A 19008-nucleotide genomic window follows, 5' to 3' on the forward strand; every position below is an offset into this window, starting at 1 on the left:
TAGGGACAATACTTCCTGCTGTAATAGGAGAAGAGGGTCTTCCGAATAGAAGGATGGGCGGGGAGGGAAGGTAGGAGGGAATTCCCGAAAGGGAAGAGCGTACCCCTTCTTCACAATGTCGATGACACAGGAGTCCGATGTTACAACCTCCCACATTGGAAGAAAACTGGCAAGTCTCCCCCCTACCGGAGACACGTGGACAGGGAGTGGAGGAGGACTACGGCTGCTTTCCTTGCTGCACCCCTCCCGAGGAAGAGGCAGAGTGCTGCAAGGTGGCTCCTCTCGTACGGACTCTGCCCCTGCCCCTGAAGGATCTGTATGGCAGGGTAGAAGCAGATTGTTGTGGTCCTTGCAATCTTCCACGAAAGGAAGAGCCACGTCCAAATCCTTTAAACCTCCGAAAACCTCTAAAGGAGGATGAGGCAGAAGACTGGAGTCCTAAAGATCTTGCAGTAGCTCTGCTCTCCTTAAAACGCTCCAGGGCAGAGTCAGCCTTTGTGCCGAAGAGCCTCTCTCCATCAAAGGGAAGATCAAGAAGTGTTGCCTGCACGTCCGACGAGAAGCCAGATGATCGTAGCCAAGACTGTCGCCTAGAAACTATGGTCGTGCCCATAATTCTCTAGCCATCGAGTCTGAAGTGTCCAATCCCGACTGGATCACCTGAGTCGCTGCCGCTTGAGCATCCGCCAACAGCTGCAACATCTCCTGGGACAAATTAGGGTAGCCCTTCGCCTCTTCCATAAGGGCATGGATGTAGCACCCCAGTATGCAAGTCGCATTGGATGACTTTAAGGCCATACTGCAAGATGAAAAGGTCTTTTTTGCAGTATGGTCCATCTTTTTTGATTCCCTGTCTGCAGGTGTTCCAGGAAACGAGCCAGGAGAGGATCTGGATGAACATGAGGCTTGCACCACTAGACTCTCCGGAGTTGGTTGTCTGGAGAGATACACCGGATCACCAGGTGCCGCCCGATAGCGACGAGCCACCGCCCTGTTGACCGCAGCAGTGGACACAGGTTTCATCCAGATGTCCTTAATAGGGTCCAGCAGCGCCTCATTAAAGGGCAGAAGAGGCTCAGCAGAAGCCGGGTGCAAAACCTCTGTTAACAAATTCCTTTTGACTTCCGTAGTAGGGAGGGGAAGGTCTAACAAGTCAGCAGCCTTCCGAATGACTGCGTGGAATGAAGCAGCTTCCTCAGTGATCTCTCCAGGGGAAGCTAGATCCCACTCCAGGGAAGTGTCCAAGCCACTGGCTGTATCCAGAGTCTGGAAGTCACCAGAGGGCTCCAAAACTTCACCCTCCTCGAGATGTTGTCTTGCATACTCTTCCTCCTCCAAAAGTCGCAGAGCCAGACGTCTTGATCTAAGCCTTGATTCCAGACCTGGCGTCGATAAGGCGTCGGCTGACGCCGAAGATCTTCGTCGGCGCCGAACCTCGGATCCGTCCGAAGCCGGAACCTCCGGCTCCACAGGATTCTTGACAGTCGATCGGATCTGAGGCAAATCCATCGACGCCGTAGCAGGTGTAGTCGGTCTGGGCGAAGTCATGGGCATCGGCGCCGCTTCAGGTGCAGCAGATAAAAATGGGGTGAAGGGAGTCGATTTATAAGACGCCGGAACGCCCAAATTAAAGGGCAGAGGGCCAGACGGACCTGCTTGACTTCCACCCGGCGCCATGGAAGTAAAAATATTAAACATTGCATTTAAGAACACTGCAGGGTCCGTTCCCGGAGTCAGGAAAGCCGGGTATTGCTGCTACACCGGCGCCAGCATAGATGCAGAGGAAGGTCCAGGTAACTCCTGGCCAGGAGAACCTTTTGGCCTCTGGGGAGGCTCGACCTCAAAGACTGACCCGGGTGACGTCGGGGTCGTAGGAGGCGGAGGGGGTGACGGTCGGGCTAATCTCCCACGTTGGACGGCGCCGAGCTGACGGAGAAGCCGATCTTGATCTAGACCGTCCCTTGATCGATCGGTGCCGAGATCCATGACGGCACCGAGAGTCACTATGATGGTGATGAGATTTCGAAGAAGACTCCCTCCGATGACACCTCTCCTTTTTCTTGGACCGAGCCAAGAACAATTTCCCCTCCCTCTCTAAGTGCCTTAGGGTTCATGCGCTGACATGAGCCACATGACTCAACCTCATGGTCGGAACTAAGGCACCAGAGGCAATTCTCATGGGGGTCGGTAACAGACATCCGACCCCCGCACTGGTTACATGGTTTAAAGTCAGATTTTCTTGGCTGCGACATTGTAACCGTCGTTGGAAACAGTAGCTCCATGTGAGCCTCGAAGAATTAACCGTTACTCGGGCACGGAAAAAAGGGAACCGACGTCTGCACCTCGACGAGGGCTTTTTATTGCCTGGATGACGTCATACGGCGTCGCGTGGAGTCGGGCGATTGTGACGTTATCGTCGACGTGCAAAGCTAGAAGAAATTTCCGTCGAAGCTGGCGCGAGGGGAGAATTCTTTAGGTGAGGAATCCACAGGTAGGTGTATCCATCAGAAATGGCAGCGCATGAAGAAGGTAATTTAATTTCACACCGATCAATGGAAATCAGGGAACTATGAAAATGAATGCTACCAGGGTAGAAGCAAACACATATGTAGGCCATCAGGAGTACTGATCTTGGCACAAATGTGCATTGAGAAGAGGTTTGCACCCACAAGTAGAGAGTAGACACATACAGGTGCAAAAACAAACTTTTGGGTGAATCCTTTAGAAATTAGCAAGGTACATATTCATTTTTAAGCACTCAGCTGAAAGGGGTCACTTTATTTTGTGTACAAAGAACGCATACCAGCACTGTAACTGTTGTTGGAAGGGGGCTGCACTGCAGATTGTGATGTAATTACATTGTCATGTTAAACAATCTAAACTGCATTCACACTTTAACAAAGCAACAGGTAGTGGATTTGACGGTGGGAGGAAGGTAAAAGAAACAAACAACAACTTGTGGGCGTAGGGAGAAGCACCAAGACAAGAGCAACACTGGGTGCAGGAGAGTACAGAAGCATACAGGTGACAGAGTGTGTGCAGGCAGGAGAAATGGATGTGGGAGGCAGTTGGAAAACACATGCACTCTCTTGAAGTGCTTAAGCAGAAAGAAAAAAGTAGTTCCCTAAAAGTGAGCAGTGGAAGGGCACAAGTAGAGAGGATATGCACCAGGGGAGAGACAAACAAAAGATACAGGCCAAGCCATTGAATTAGTAAGCACATGAGAATGACAGTAAAGCCAACCAAAGGTTCGAAATGGGTGGGCTTTAATGTTATGTAAGTTCTTTGTAAGCTGGCAATAGGCCATTTGCAACCAGAGAGCTTATGGTGGCTGGTAGGCTCAACCTCCAAAGAGGATAACCATATAAGACTCACTTGAACCTCAGTAATCCGGGTGAACATCAGCTCCTCACCATCTTCTGTGAACATTTCTTGATTTGCAATTCCAAAACCTAGACATAGATAGAACAAAATATGCATTAGTGGCCTGCATTCTATTCCTTTTTTAGGATAATAGCATTTGTTAAGGTCGTCTGTTTTACAAGTTAATATATTTCACAATTGCAAGTTCATATTCTTCTAATTGACCGGACACCACACTGAGCACAGCGCACACCATAGGTTATGTGCAGTGTGGGATTGGCAGCCTACTGGGGGGGATTAGCCACAGTGTCGGGCACCAGGCCAAGTCCTGTTTACAATCCTCCACAGCGCACGGCCAAAGGCTTTGCACAGCATGGGATTGGATTGCCTGCAGAGAGCTGGAAGCAGGGTTTGGCTGCAACACAGGCCATGCAGCTACCCCCAAACCACGTACAAGAAAAAAGTGTTCACAGCATGGGGGTGGCTGCTTCTGGGTAGCTATCTGCAGGAAGCACAATGCAGGGCCTGACTGCAAGCCATTGCCATGCCTTGCAGGGCAAATGGCTGTGTGCAGAGTAAGGTTGGCTGCTCAGGGTGGGTTGGCCACAGGGCCTGGCCCCCTGTTGCCAATTTTCTGCTGTGCAGGGACAAAGGTTGTGCGCAGTGTGGTGATGGCTGCCTGTGAGGAGTTTGCCAAAGGGGCCTGGCCACAAGCCAGGCCCTGCGCCCAACCCGCTGCCACTCACAACCAAAGGTGATACAAGTAATAAAATATTACTTTATGTTAAAAAAAATACTGAAAAACAAAGGTTAGGGTAACTTTATAGTTAGATGGGATAAAAGATGTCTTTCTTTAAAAATAAAAAACTGAGAAATTCACTGAAGAAACAAAGGTTAAAATACTATAATTAGGTGAATTTGTCAATGACAACATTAACGTTTTGAAATTAAAAAATACACAGAAATTCACCAGTTACAATTAGAAGAGCTAACTATAACTTGCGACCCCATGCACTGCTTACGACCTCACGTTACATTAATCATGATATGTCCTATGACATAATTTATAACATCACTGATGACATCTTAAATGGCATCAGTGATGACATCATCCAAACTTCTTTTGCACACATTTCTCTACAATCTAGTATGTCATCAAAAGCCTAAACGTAAGAACAAAACAGCTCAGAATAATATGAATCACCATTAATGCCATCACATACAAATCCCTTGGGTGTGGCAAGCACAGGTTATGTGCAATATTGACTCTATACTATACACTTCACAGGTAGCATAGTTCACATTAACAATCAACCACAAATATATGGGCAACCCTCACTACACATGGTGTTCAATATGTACACAACAGTTCAAAGAAAGCCGGGTTCCTCAAGATACTCAACACCTACTCCAAATCAATGCCCTGCTCCAGGAAGCTTTTATCTGTATAAGACCCCTCACAGTCATCAAACCTACACTCAGAAATGAAGTTGATATAAGTAGAAAAGTAGGTACTGTAAACAGGGTTTACTTAATGGAAAGATTTGACTGTACCACACTCTGTGCAGACACAGACTCTTGTGAGAAATACACCACAGAGTACTAGAAAGCATCTACTAAGAACAGTATACACTCTACACACCACTTATCAAAAAAGGCTCTAGTCTCTTAAATAACCAAAGTCTGAAGGTGCTTAAAAGCATGCTACCTGAAGCCTTCATATTGTGGTGAAACTTTTACAGCTAGCCCATCTTCTGTTAAGAAGCCAAAGCAGTGCATGTACAGAGGTAGCACCTGGTGCACACATTCTTATATGTTATGTAAAAATTGTAATGCTGAGACATTTCTGTCTGATAACTTAAGGTTGCTTACAACACTTACAATGTACTACATAGATTCTTTCACTGTTGGAAACGTTTTCTGTAGAACCAAACAACTTGTGTGGAAGATACTGGACACAAGTCGTCAACTTATTTGCACAAAGAGTTACTCTTCAATACCAAGATTTATAACGTGCTCAATGCCTCTACACACATGGGATGCATTAGAAACGCATGCGTTTTGTAAACGCTTACACCTATTATCTGGACACAGACTTGGTTAGAAAAGTACTATGGTAGGTACCAACTGCAATGTCAACTATAAAACAAACGGACACACTCATTGGATGATGTCATCAGTGATGCCATTAATGGAGTTACAGAACATGCTATGAGTGATGTAATATACGAGGTCATAAGCAGTGCATGGCTGGGGCGCAAGTTACAGTTATCTCTGCTAAATATAACTGGTGAATTTGTGTTTTTCCTAGTTCAAAATGTTTATCTTTCTGGTCACTGACATTCACCTAATTACAATAATAATTTAAGTTTAATATATATATATATATACATATATATATATATACATATATACACACATATATATATATATATATATACACATATATATATATACATATATACACACATATATATATATATATATATACACATATATATATATATATATATATATACATATATATATATATATATATACATATATATATATATATATACACATATATATATATATATATATATACATATATATATATATATATATATACACACACACACACACAAATATACATACACTCTTGAACCTGCCTATACAGTAGTTAGCTTAAAAACACAATTTTCGTCAAAGTGAGTAACAATGGGCACAGATGGAATAAGAATGTTTAAACTTTGTTTCTCTTTCAGGAAAAGATTGTAATTATAACACTTGGCAATTATGAGGGTTAGTAGATGTAAGAGATCCTGTGACTGCACTCATGCACCATTTACCATATAGCTATAGGTGTATTGCATTGTCGCTGTAATTTGCCACGTGACTTGTAAAATATGAAGATTTCAACAAAAATATTGTATCTATCTCAAATGGATAATAATAATAAAGGCAAGGTGCTGCTTAATTTTGATTTTTGACTTGTGATTTAGATACGCATTCCACATACTTTAGTTCTCCATGCTCCATAATACTAGTAACCATGATAGAGTTAAAGCTGTGCAGAGTGGTTTAGGGCTGACATGAGAATGATGATGAAATCCATACTTTACTGGCAATCCTTGAAATATAGATATTTAACCTGTTCACGATTCATATGAAATATGAGCTGTTATACCACTGCATTTTATAAAATAAAATCAAAACACACATATATAAAAAAAAATATATATATATATATATATATATATATATATATATATATATATATAAATAAACACACACACACTCGAGTATACATACACAGTAACCATTCAATATGGTCCAATATTGCCACAGAGGGGTTCTGTGGACACCACAAAGCTATATTTTATAGTTAACTGTGAAATATGTTTTTTTTATTTATTTATTTTTTATAATTACAGCATTTTGTGCAGTAAAAGCAGCCATTAGCTGCCAGAAATATAACCAGTGATATTGAACTCTGGAGTGCTGGCAAACGGGGAGGGTGAGGGAGGGTGGGTAATATATATATATATATATATATATATATATACATATACATATACATATACATATACATACATACATACACACACGTTTTGGAGTGATCTGTCATGCGGGGTGGGGAAAAAAAAAAATAAGTCGGGTGGGTCAGAAAATGCAAAATCCCCATGCATTTTTCCATAGACTTCTTTCAGATGAGCTACAGCAAAAAATGCTGAACGAAATTACATCAAATTTGTCAGGAAGGTAGATTTTGGTCTGTAGATTGTGTTTTTTGTGTTTTGGTGTAAATCCGTTCAGAGGTTGTTGAGAAATTAAGGGTAAAAAACAATTGTATATTTTGGCAGTTGGGCTAGCGAAAGTCTTGAGAGACTCTCGAAGAAGTGTAAATTTAAAAATAGTGTCCTGATTGCCCCTTTGGGTCATCTCACTCCAGCAGGAGTTAACCTCCTGTAAGAGCAATCAATCTGATTGGCTAAAGATATATGGGGGCAGGGTAGGAATAACCTGATTCCCTAGGCCCTATGGTGGGGACCCAGAGGGATGCCCCCCCCCCCTTGAACACAAGGGGAAAAAAAAAATAGTAAAAAACAGTGAGATCCTGCAAGACTCGTGCAGGAGCGTAAAAAAACCCACAACAGAAAGGCGACCTGGCTACACTTAAAAACCTTATGCCCCCGGGAGCCTACCCCCGGTGCTGATTTGCTGATTTCATATTGGGGTGCTGCGCGGCACCCCCCCCTCACTAAGCCTAGAAAGGCCCCGGAGTGCCCAACACAGGACTAAAAACTGTTTATATCCAGAGTGGGGAAGCAAGGACCGCAACCAAGGGCCCCGGGGAGCTCACCCCCACGGCCAAAATGTAAATAATGGGGAGAGGGGGCCACAAAGCCCCAATCACCGAGCCCTCCCCCAGAGCCAATTCCTTTAAGGGAGTAGGGCTGCGCGGCCCCACTCCCTGAGCCATTATGGCCCCAGAGACCCCCAGCCCCCAGGGCTGGCTCACAAGTTATGTCCTGAGGAGCCCATACCCCGATATAGTGGTTTCCCAGCCTGATGCGGCGTGGGCAGGGAAACCTATGTTTACTCTTGCTTGGAAGGAGCATGTTTAAATCTCCAGCCAAGGGGGAACAAATTACAAATCTGCTCCCAGCAGGCAGGAGCTTCAAAAGTGCATAGCCCACTGGGAGCTGAACTTTAATCTGTTTCCTTGCCTGCACTGAAGCAGGAAGGGATACAGATGAAAATATTGCTCACGCCTGTAGGGAGCAGCATTAGAAGCTGATTCCTGCAGGTGGGAGCAATGTTGGCTACTGCACTATGCCAGGAGACGACTAGGGCTAAGCAGGCCTTGGGGCTACCTCCCCTGCAACCTCAAACAAAACTTTGTGGGTGCCATGGGTGGGCACACATCTTTCACAGCACCAGGCCACAGGGGACGGGCTCCCAAGGCTGAAATCGACCCGATGAGGGGGACTGCATGCCACCCTCCCTCTAAACCTAACCGGGCCCTGGGGGATGTGGTCCCAGGGGACACAATTGGCCTAGGGAGGGGGGCCACATGATCCCCTCCCCATAAAAATGATGTGGGCCCTGGGAGATAGGTTCCCAGGGCCAATATTTGCCTGGGGAGGTGGGGCTGGGTGCCTCAGGGTAAAAATCAGCGTAGGAACATGGGCAACATGCAACCTCCTCAAAGGAAAGCTGGACTCCGGGGACAATGTTCCCTGGGCTGAAACTGGCCTGGGGATGGGATGGCTGTGTGCACCCCTGCCCCTCAAAAGAATGCTGGGGGATGGGGGTCCCCAGGGCTTATAATGACTTTGTGTGGGTCGGTTGGGTGGGTGGGGTGGGTGGGAGGTTGGGGAGGGGGAATGCATGGTCCCCTTTCCTTTAAATAAAAAAACTAACATCCTTAAAACTAACAAGTCCTGAGTGATTGGGTTCCCAGGGCCAGGCCTTATAGCCAACCCCCCACTGCGAATGACCAAAGGCTGGTTCTGCATGGAGTTGGCTGTATGGAGGGGAGGTTGGCTGGAGGGCGCAGCCGGGGTTGCCTTTACATATGGTAATTATTATTGTAAGTTCAAAGCTGTGAGTAACGTTACAGCTGGTGAAATGTTTAGTAACAACTTTATATTTTTAACTGTAAAAACAAAACCACAGAAATTCACCAGTTATAGTTGGTTATCGCAAGAAACGATAACTCAGTACCTAAAGTAACTCTAACCTGCACCCGACATGCAGTTCTCTCATCAATAATTTCATTGCAAACGTTGCAGTGAGATCATTGAATCAAATATTTTCTTTATTTGGTCAATAAAGATCATAAAAGTACATATGAAACATATAAAGTGCATGTAAAATGAGAGCAAAAAATAGGAATGAAGTCAAATCATTTCCATTTAGGGGCGGGGGAGGGCTCCCATATATGGAAAATGTCACTTACCCAGTGTACATCTGTTCGTGGCATGAGTCGCTGCAGATTCACATGCTTTGCACATCCCGCCATCTAGTGTTGGGCTCGGAGTGTTACAAGTTGTTTTTCTTCGAAGAAGTCTTTTCGAGTCACGAGAGCGAGGGACTCCTCCCCTTTCGGCTCCATTGCGCATGGGCGTCGACTCCATCTTAGATTGTTTTCCCCGCAGAGGGTGAGGTAGGAGTTGTGTATTATGCTAATAGTGCCCATGCAATGGAGTGAATATGTATGTACATAATGTAGTTTAAAGTGTTATATTTACAAATTTGCAAATGTTCAAGATCAACTTCGAAACGGCTACAGGCTCCCGGGGAGGCGGGTGGGCGCATGTAAATCTGCAGCGACTCATGCCACGAACAGATGTACACTGGGTAAGTGACATTTTCCGTTCGATGGCATGTGTAGCTGCAGATACACATGCTTTGCATAGACTAGTAAGCAGTTATCTCCCCAAAAGCGGTGGTTCAGCCTGTAGGAGTTGAAGTTGTTTGAAACAAAGTTTGTAATACTGCTTGGCCTACTGTGGCTTGTTGTGCTGTTAACACATCCACGCAGTAGTGTTTGGTAAACGTATGAGGCGTAGACCATGTGGCTGCCTTACATATTTCAGTCATTGAAATATTTCCTAGAAAGGCCATGGTAGCACCTTTCTTTCTAGTCGAGTGTGCCATTGGTGTAATAGGCAGTTCTCTTTTTGCTTTGAGATAGCAAGTTTGAATGCATTTAACTATCCATCTAGCAATGCCTTGTTTGGAAATTGGATTTCCTGCATGAGGTTTTTGGAAAGCAACAAATAATTGTTTTGTTTTCCAAATTTGTTTTGTTCTGTCAATGTAGTACATTAACTCTCTTTTGATGTCTAATGTATGTAGTGCTCTTTCAGCTACAGAATCTGGCTGTGGGAAGAACACTGGTAATTCTACTGTTTGATTCAAGTGGAACGGTGATATGACTTTTGGTAAAAATTTAGGATTTGTCCGTAGAACTACTTTATGCTTGTGTATCTGAATAAATGGTTCTTGTATGGTAAATGCTTGAATCTCACTTACTCTTCTTAGAGATGTGATGGCAATTAGAAATGCAACTTTCCATGTTAAGTACTGCATTTCACCAGAGTGCATGGGCTCAAAAGGTGGACCCATGAGTCGTGGTAAGACAATGTTGAGGTTCCATGAAGGAACTGGTGGTGTTCTTGGTGGTATAATTCTCTTTAGGCCTTCCATAAACGCCTTTATGACTGGTATCCTAAATAGTGAAGATGAGTGCGTAATTTGCAGGTAAGCTGAAATTGCGGTAAGATGCATCTTAATGGAAGAAAAAGCTAGCTTTGACTTTTGTAAATGTAGTAAGTATCTTACGATGTCTTTGGAAGATGCGTGTAAGGGTTGAATTTGATTACTATGGCAGTAATAAACAAATCTTTCCCACTTATTTGCATAGCAATGTCTAGTGGTAGGTTTCCTAGCTTGTTTTATGACTTCCATACATTCCTGTGTAAGGTCTAAGTGTCCGAACTCTAGGACTTCAGGAGCCAAATTGCTAGATTCAGCGATGCTGGATTTGGGTGTCTGATCTGTTGTTTGTGTTGAGTTAACAGATCTGGTCTGTTTGGTAGTTTGACATGAGGCACTACTGAGAGGTCTAGTAATGTTGTGTACCAAGGTTGTCTTGCCCAAGTTGGCGCTATTAGTATGAGTCTGAGTTTGTTTTGACTCAACTTGTTTACAAGATATGGAAGGAGTGGGAGAGGGTGTAGGAGGCTGGACTGGCTTGTAGTGAGTACCAAGGGGTACTTGCACCTTGCACCAGGCCCAGTTATCCCTTATTAGTGTATAGGGTGTCTAGCAGCTTAGGCTGATAGATAATGGTAGCTTAGCAGAGCAGCTTAGGCTGAACTAGGAGACGTGTGAAGCTACTACAGTACCACTTAGTGTCATATGCACAATATCATAAGAAAACACAATACACAGTTATACTAAAAATAAAGGTACTTTATCTTTATGACAATATGCCAAAGTATCTTAGAGTGTACCCTCAGTAAGAGGATAGGAAATATACACAAGATATATATACACAATAGCAAAAATATGCAGTATAGTCTTAGAAAACAGTGCAAACAATGTATAGTTACAATAGGATGCAATGGGGAAACATAGGGATAGGGGCAACACAAACCATATACTCCAGAAGTGGAATGCGAACCACGAATGGACCCCAAACCTATGTGACCTTGTAGAGGGTCGCTGGGACTATTAGAAAATAGTGAGAGTTAGAAAAATAACCCTCCCCAAGACCCTGAAAAGTGAGTGCAAAGTGCACTAAAGTTCCCCTAAGGACAAAAGAGTCGTGTTAGAGGAATAATGCAGGAAAGACACAAACCAGCAATGCAACAACTGTGGATTTCCAATCTGGGGTACCTGTGGAACAAGGGGACCAAGTCCAAAAGTCACAAGCAAGTCGGAGATGGGCAGATGCCCAGGAAATGCCAGCTGCGGGTGCAAAGAAGCTTCGACTGGACAGAAGAAGCTGAGGTTTCTGCAGGAACGAAAAGGGCTAGAGACTTCCCCTTTGGTGGACGGATCCCTCTTGCCTTGGAGAGTCGTGCAGAAGTGTTTTCCCGCCGAAAGGACGCCAACAAGCCTTGCTACACGCAAATCGTGCGTTTGGCGTTTTTGGACGCTGCTGGGGCCCAGGAGGGACCAGGAGGTCGCAAATTGGACCTGCAGAGAGAGGGGACGTCGAGCAAGACAAAGAGCCCTCACTGAAGCAGGTAGCACCCGGAGAAGTGCCAGAAACAGGCACTACGAGGATGCGTGAAACGGTGCTCGCCGAAGTTGCACAAAGGAGTCCCACGTCGCCGGAGACCAACTTAGAAAGTCGTGCAATGCAGGTTAGAGTGCCGTGGACCCAGGCTTGGCTGTGCACGAAGGATTTCCGCCGGAAGTGCACAGGGACCGGAGTAGCTGCAAAGTCGCGGTTCCCAGCAATGCAGCCCAGCGAGGTGAGGCAAGGACTTACCTCCACCAAACTTGGGCTGAAGAGTCACTGGACTGTGGGGGTCACTTGGACAGCGTCGCTGGATTCGAGGGACCTCGCTCGTCGTGCTGAGAGGAGACCCAAGGGACCGGTAATGCAGCTTTTTGGTGCCTGCGGTTGCAGGGGGAAGATTCCGTCGACCCACGGGAGATTTCTTCGGAGCTTCTGGTGCAGAGAGGAGGCAGGCTACCCCCACAGCATGCACAAGCAGGAAAACAGTCGAGAAGGCGGCAGGATCAGCGTTACAGAGTTGCAGTAGTCGTCTTTGCTACTATGTTGCAGGTTTGCAGGCTTCCAGCGCGGTCAGTGGTCGTTTCCTTATCAGAAGGTGAAGAGAGATGCAGAGGAACTCGGCTGAGCTCATGCATTCGTTATCTAGTTTCCCCAGAGACAGAGACCCTAAATAGCCAGAAAAGAGGGTTTGGCTACCTAGGAGAGAGGAAAGGCTACTAACACCTGAAGGAGCCTATCAGCAGGAGTCTCTGACGTCACCTGGTGGCACTGGCCACTCAGAGCAGTCCAGTGTGCCAGCAGCACCTCTGTTTCCAAGATGGCAGAGGTCTGGAGCACACTGGAGGAGCTCTGGACACCTCCCAGGGGAGGTGCAGGTCAGGGGAGTGGTCACTCCCCTTTCCTTTGTCCAGTTTCGCGCCAGAGCAGGAGCTAAGGGGTCCCTGAACCGGTGTAGACTGGCTTATGCAGAATTGGGCACATCTGTGCCCAACAAAGCATTTCCAGAGGCTGGGGGAGGCTACTCCTCCCCTGCCTTCACACCATTTTCCAAAGGGAGAGGGTGTCACACCCTCTCTCAGAGGAAGTTCTTTGTTCTGCCATCCTGGGCCAGGCCTGGCTGGACCCCAGGAGGGCAGCTGCCTGTCTGAGGGGTTGGCAGCAGCAGCAGCTGCAGTGAAACCCCAGGAAGGGCAGTTTGGCAGTACCAGGGTCTGTGCTACAGACCACTGGGATCATGAATTGTACCAACAATGCCAGGATGGCATAGAGGGGGCAATTCCATGATCATAGACATGTTACATGGCCATATTCGGAGTTACCATGGTGAAGCTACATATAGGTAGTGACCTATATGTAGTGCACGCGTGTAATGGTGTCCCCGCACTCACAAAGTTCAGTGAATTGGCTCTGAACAATGTGGGGGCACCTTGGCTAGTGCCAGGATGCCCTCACACTAAGTAACTTTGCACCTAACCTTTACCAGGTAAAGGTTAGACATATAGGTGACTTATAAGTTACTTAAGTGCAGTGTAAAATGGCTGTGAAATAACGTGGACGTTATTTCACTCAGGCTGCAGTGGCAGGCCTGTGTAAGAATTGTCAGAGCTCCCTATGGGGGGCAAAAGAAATGCTGCAGCCCATAGGGATCTCCTGGAACCCCAATACCCTGGGTACCTCAGTACCATATACTAGGGAATTATAAGGGTGTTCCAGTAAGCCAATGTAAATTGGTAAAATTGGTCACTAGCCTGTTAGTGACAATTTGAAAGTAATGAGAGAGCATAACCACTGAGGTTCTGGTTAGCAGAGCCTCAGTGAGACAGTTAGGCACCACACAGGGAACATATACATGCACACCTATGAGCACTGGGGCCCTGTGTGACAGGGTCCCAGTGACACATACATATAGGCCACAAACCTATGAGCACTGGGGTCCTGACCAGCAGGATCCCAGTGACACATAACAAACATACTGAAAACATAGTGTTTTCACTATGAGCACTGGGGCCTAGCCATCAGGATCCCAGTGAGACAGTGAAAACAGTGACAAACATCCTGACATACACTCACAAACAGGCCAAAAGTGGGGGTAACAAGGCTAGAAAGAGGCTACCTTCTCACAGAGGGGGAAAAGCGTATGCAAATATCCCTGATCAACTCATCCATAGCGCATTGCCCCGAGACTGATCCTGTGGGTACCTGGATGCGAAGTTTCGGCATTTTGCGTTTTCCTTTGTTGCAAATAGATCTATTTGTGGTGTTCCCCAACTTTGGAAGTATGTGTTCAGTATTTGGGGGTGAATCTCACATTCGTGGATCTGTTGGTGATCCCAAGAGAGATTGTCTGCTAACTGATTCTGAATCCCTGGAATAAATTGTGCTATTAGGCGAATGTGGTTGTGAATCGCCCAATGCCATATTCTCTGTGCCAGGTGACACAACTGTGTTGAGTGTGTCCCTCCCTGTTTATTTAGGTAATACATTGTTGTCATGTTGTCTGTTTTGACAAGAATGTGTTTGTGGCTTATTATGGGTTGAAATGCCTTTAGCGCTAGAAATACTGCCAGTAGTTCTAAGTGATTTATGTGAAACTGTTTTTGCTGAGTGTCCCATTGTCCCTGGATGCTGTGTTGATTGAGGTGTGCTCCCCACCCTATCATGGAGGCATCTGTCGTTATTACATATTGTGGCACTGGGTCTTGGAAAGGCCGCCCTTGGTTTAAATTTATATTGTTCCACCATTGAAGCAAGGTGTATGTTTGGCGGTCTATCAACACTAGATCTAGAAGTTGACCCTGTGCCTGTGACCATTGTGATGCTAGGCACTGTTGTAAGGGCCGCATGTGCAACCTTGCGTTTGGGGCAATGGCTATGCATGAGGACATCATGCCTAGGAGTTTCATCACCATTTTGACTTGTATTTTTTGTTTTGGATACATGGCCTGTATTACATTGTGAAATGCCTGTACCCTTTGTGGGCTTGGAGTGGCAATCCCTTTTGCTGTGTTGATTGTCGCCCCTAAGTATTGCTGTGTTTTGCACGGCTGAAGGTGTGATTTTGTGTAGTTGATTGAGAAACCTAGTTTGTGGAGGGTTTCTATGACATACTTTGTGTGTTGTGAACACCGTTCTAGCGTGTTGGTTTTGATTAACCAATCGTCTAGGTACGGGAACACATGTATTTGCTGCCTTCTGATATGTGCAGCTACGACTGCCAGGCATTTTGTAAAAACTCTTGGTGCAGTTGTTATTCCGAATGGCAACACCTTGAATTGGTAATGTACCCCTTGGAATACAAACCTTAAGTACTTTCTGTGTGAAGGATGTATCGGTATATGGAAATATGCATCCTTTAGGTCTAGTGTTGTCATGTAGTCTTGTTGTTTGAGCAGTGGGATTACGTCCTGTAATGTCACCATGTGAAAGTGATCTGATTTGATGTAGGTATTTAATGTTCTGAGATCTAATATAGGTCTTAGAGTCTTGTCTTTTTTGGGTATGATAAAGTACAGAGAGTAAACTCCTGTTCCTTTCTGTTGAATTGGTACTAATTCTATTGCTCCTTTTTGTAGCAACGCTTGGACCTCTAGTCCTAGAAGATCCATGTGTTCTTTTGACATATTGTGTTTTTTTGGTGGGACGTTTGGAGGGAATTTGAGAAATTCTATGCAATAACCATGCTGGATAATTGCTAGGACCCAAGTGTCTGTTGTTATATCCTCCCAATGTTTGTAGAACTTGGTTAGTCTCCCCCCCACAGGTGTTATGTGTTGGGGATTTGTGACGTGGAAGTCACTGTTTGTTTTGAGGAGTTTTGGGACTTTGGAACTTCCCTCTATTTTTTTGGAATTGTTCCCCTCTATATTGCCCCCGAAAACTTCCCCGCTGATATTGGCTTTGATAAGTGGGCCTTGCTTGTGAGGTTGTGGCTTCTGTGGGTTGACCTCGAAACCCCCCCCTAAATTGTGTCTTGCAAAATGTGCCTCTGCTCTGTGGGGAGTAGAGCACGCCCATGGCTTTTGCCATATCAGTGTCTTTTTTAAGTTTCTCAATAGCAGTGTCCACCTCCGGCCCAAACAACTGCTGTTCATTTAAAGGCATATTCAGCACGGCTTGTTGTATTTCCGGCTTGAATCCTGACATACGCAACCATGCGTGTCTCCTTATTGTTACAGCAGTATTTACAGTCCTTGCAGCTGTATCTGCTGCATCCATAGCTGACCGTATCTGATTATTTGAGATACTTTGTCCTTCCTCCACCACTTGTTGTGCCCTTTTCTGGAACTCTTTGGGTAAGTGTTCTATGAAATGCTGCATTTCGTCCCAATGAGCTCTATCATATCTTGCCAGAAGTGCTTGTGAGTTGGCAATGCGCTATTGGTTTGCGGCTTGTGCTGCAACCCTTTTCCCCGCAGCGTCGAATTTGCGACTCTCCTTGTCTGGAGGTGGAGCGTCTCCCGAGGTGTGAGAGTTTGCTCTCTTGCGAGCTGCCCCGACAACCACAGAGTCTGTTGTTAACTGCTTCGTAATATAAACAGGGTCTGTTGGCGGTGGCTTGTACTTTTTCTCCACCCTTGGAGTTATTGCCCTGCTTTTCACAGGATCCTGAAATACTTGTATGGAGTGTTTTAGCATTCCAGTAAGCATAGGTAAGCTTTGGTATTGACTATGAGTGGAGGATAGTGTATTAAACAAAAAGTCATCCTCAATCGGTTCTGCATGCAAGGTGACGTTATGAAAAGCAGCTGCCCTTGAGACCACCTGCATGTAGGATGTACTGTCTTCAGGTGGCGACGGTCTTGCAGGGTAACAGTCTGGGCTGTTATCTGATACTGGAGCATCATAAAGGGCCCATGCGTCGGGATCATCTTGACTCATTGCAGTATGAGTCGGGGATTGCATCAATGGTGGAGTGGCTACTGGTGATGTGTGCATTGATGGAGGTGGAGATAGTGGCGGAGTTGTTTGTCTTGCCACCTTTGCCTGTGGCTGCTTGTCCTTTTCTTGAAAGGTAAGTCTTCTTTTCATTTTAATTGGGGGAAGAGTGCTTATCTTCCCTGTGTCCTTTTGAATGTGGAGCCTCCTTTGAGTGTAGTCTGGCTCCATTGATTCAAGTTCTTGTCCGAACTTATGTCCTTGCATTTGGGAGGACAACCCTTGTTCCTCTGTGTAGGAACCTGTTTTCGGTTCCAAGGCTGGGTGTTTCGGAATCGAAACCTTTTCGGTCGCCTTTTTGGGCTCCGACGAAACCTTCTTTATTTTCGGCGTTGTGGTGTCTCAGGGCCGACCCATTTCTGTGCCACTGTCTCGGTGCCGAACTTGCTCGGAGCCGCTGTCTCGGGCCCAAGATTGCTGTGTGCCGGTATCTCGACCGGAGTCGGATGACTTCGACACAAGCGTGCCCTTTTTCGGTGTCGATGATCGGTCACCTATTTTTCGGGTTAAGCCATGGCCTGTTGGCGGTGGCGTCCCCTGGGCTTTTGTAGTCTTCTCGTGAGTTTTATGTTTCGACGTCTTACTCACGGTTTTCACGGTTCTTCGGGCTTGAGCTCGTCTGAGTCGGACTCCTGAATGGAGAAGGTTTCTTCTTCCTCTTCGAAACGCCCTTGCCCTGTCGGCGCCGACGCCATCTGCAGTCTTCTTGCTCTTCGGTCTCTTAATGTCTTCCTCGACCGAAACGCTCGACAGGCTTCACAAGTATCTTCCTTGTGCTCTGTAGACAAACACAAGTTACAGACCAGATGCTGATCTGTATACGGATACTTGTGACATTTTGGGCAGAAGCGGAATGGGGTCCGTTCCATCAGCCTTGAAGAGACACGTGGCCGGGCCGACCAGGCGCCGACGGGGGATCGAAAAAACCCCGAAGGGCCACCGGTGCTCTTCCAAAGTCGGTGTCGATCTGTTGTAACTAACCCGATACCGAACGCAAACAATACAGACGTTTTTTCTGAGATTCTAACTAACTTTCCGACCCGAAACACGGAGCGAAAAGGAACACGTCCGAACCCGATGGCGGAAAAAAAACAATCTAAGATGGAGTCGACGCCCATGCACAATGGAGCCGAAAGGGGAGGAGTCCCTCGATCTCGTGACTCGAAATGACTTCTTCGAAGAAAAATAACTTGTAACACTCCGACCCCAACACTAGATGGCGGGATGTGCAAAGCATGTGTATCTGCAGCTACACATACCATCGAACATATATATATATATATACATACATATATATACATACATATATATACATATATATATATATATATATATATATATAGAGAGAGAGAGAGAGAGAGAGAGATGTAGATGCACATATCAGTACCATTAGCATCTCACCCACCCCTTTTTAAAGCAAGGCCTGTTTCTACCTTTCAAACTTCCTGCAGCAAGTTTCATTCAGTTATACTGTCTTTTAAAGAATTTAAACTGCATTTGCACAGAGCTTGGATGCTGGGCAGTGAATTCAGGCTCTAGAGGGTATGTCAGAAGCAAAAGGACTTATTGAAAGTCTCAGACATTAATGCGAGGACATGGCCCTATGCCACGATGGGTCGAGCCCACCCTTATCCTAAACAAAAAAATCCCTAGTGTCTAGCACACTTTCTAACCCCAGGAGAGATTGGGGTAAACCATCCAATCGGCTCCCAGGGGGAAGAAGGGAGGCAATAAGACTGTATTTTTCCCCTTCTTTTTAGGGTGCAGTCGTGGCTCTAAACCAACATAGATAAGGGGGTAAACCCCCTTCTGGCCCCCAGGGTGGGTCAGAAAGATTGCTTGGGCCCATGAGGAGGGGCAAAGGCCTAGGAAACAGGAGGCCACTCCCACCAAAAACAAATCTTTGGTGTCTAGCCGTATGGATTCTTGTTTGAAGGATTGCCCTCGGAGGATGATTCCAAAAC

General features: G+C 45.8%; 1 protein-coding gene across 7 annotated transcripts in view; it reads right to left on the reverse strand.

Annotated features, from left to right (window-relative positions):
• FOXRED1 (FAD dependent oxidoreductase domain containing 1) overlaps positions 1–19008 on the reverse strand; it is a 942813-nt gene that overhangs the window by 496670 nt on the left and 427135 nt on the right. For all 7 annotated transcript variants that reach the window (XR_011201503.1, XR_011201504.1, XM_069224511.1 and 4 more), the window contains one exon: positions 3376–3452. Coding sequence is in view for 5 of the 7 variants with exons in the window: in XM_069224511.1 (XP_069080612.1) it covers positions 3376–3452 (77 nt within the window). In the remaining 2 variants the exon portion in view is untranslated. The remainder of the gene's footprint in view (positions 1–3375; positions 3453–19008) is intronic.

The sequence above is a fragment of the Pleurodeles waltl genome, chromosome 3_1 (genome assembly GCF_031143425.1).
Source record: "Pleurodeles waltl isolate 20211129_DDA chromosome 3_1, aPleWal1.hap1.20221129, whole genome shotgun sequence".
Lineage (NCBI taxonomy): Eukaryota > Metazoa > Chordata > Amphibia > Caudata > Salamandridae > Pleurodeles > Pleurodeles waltl.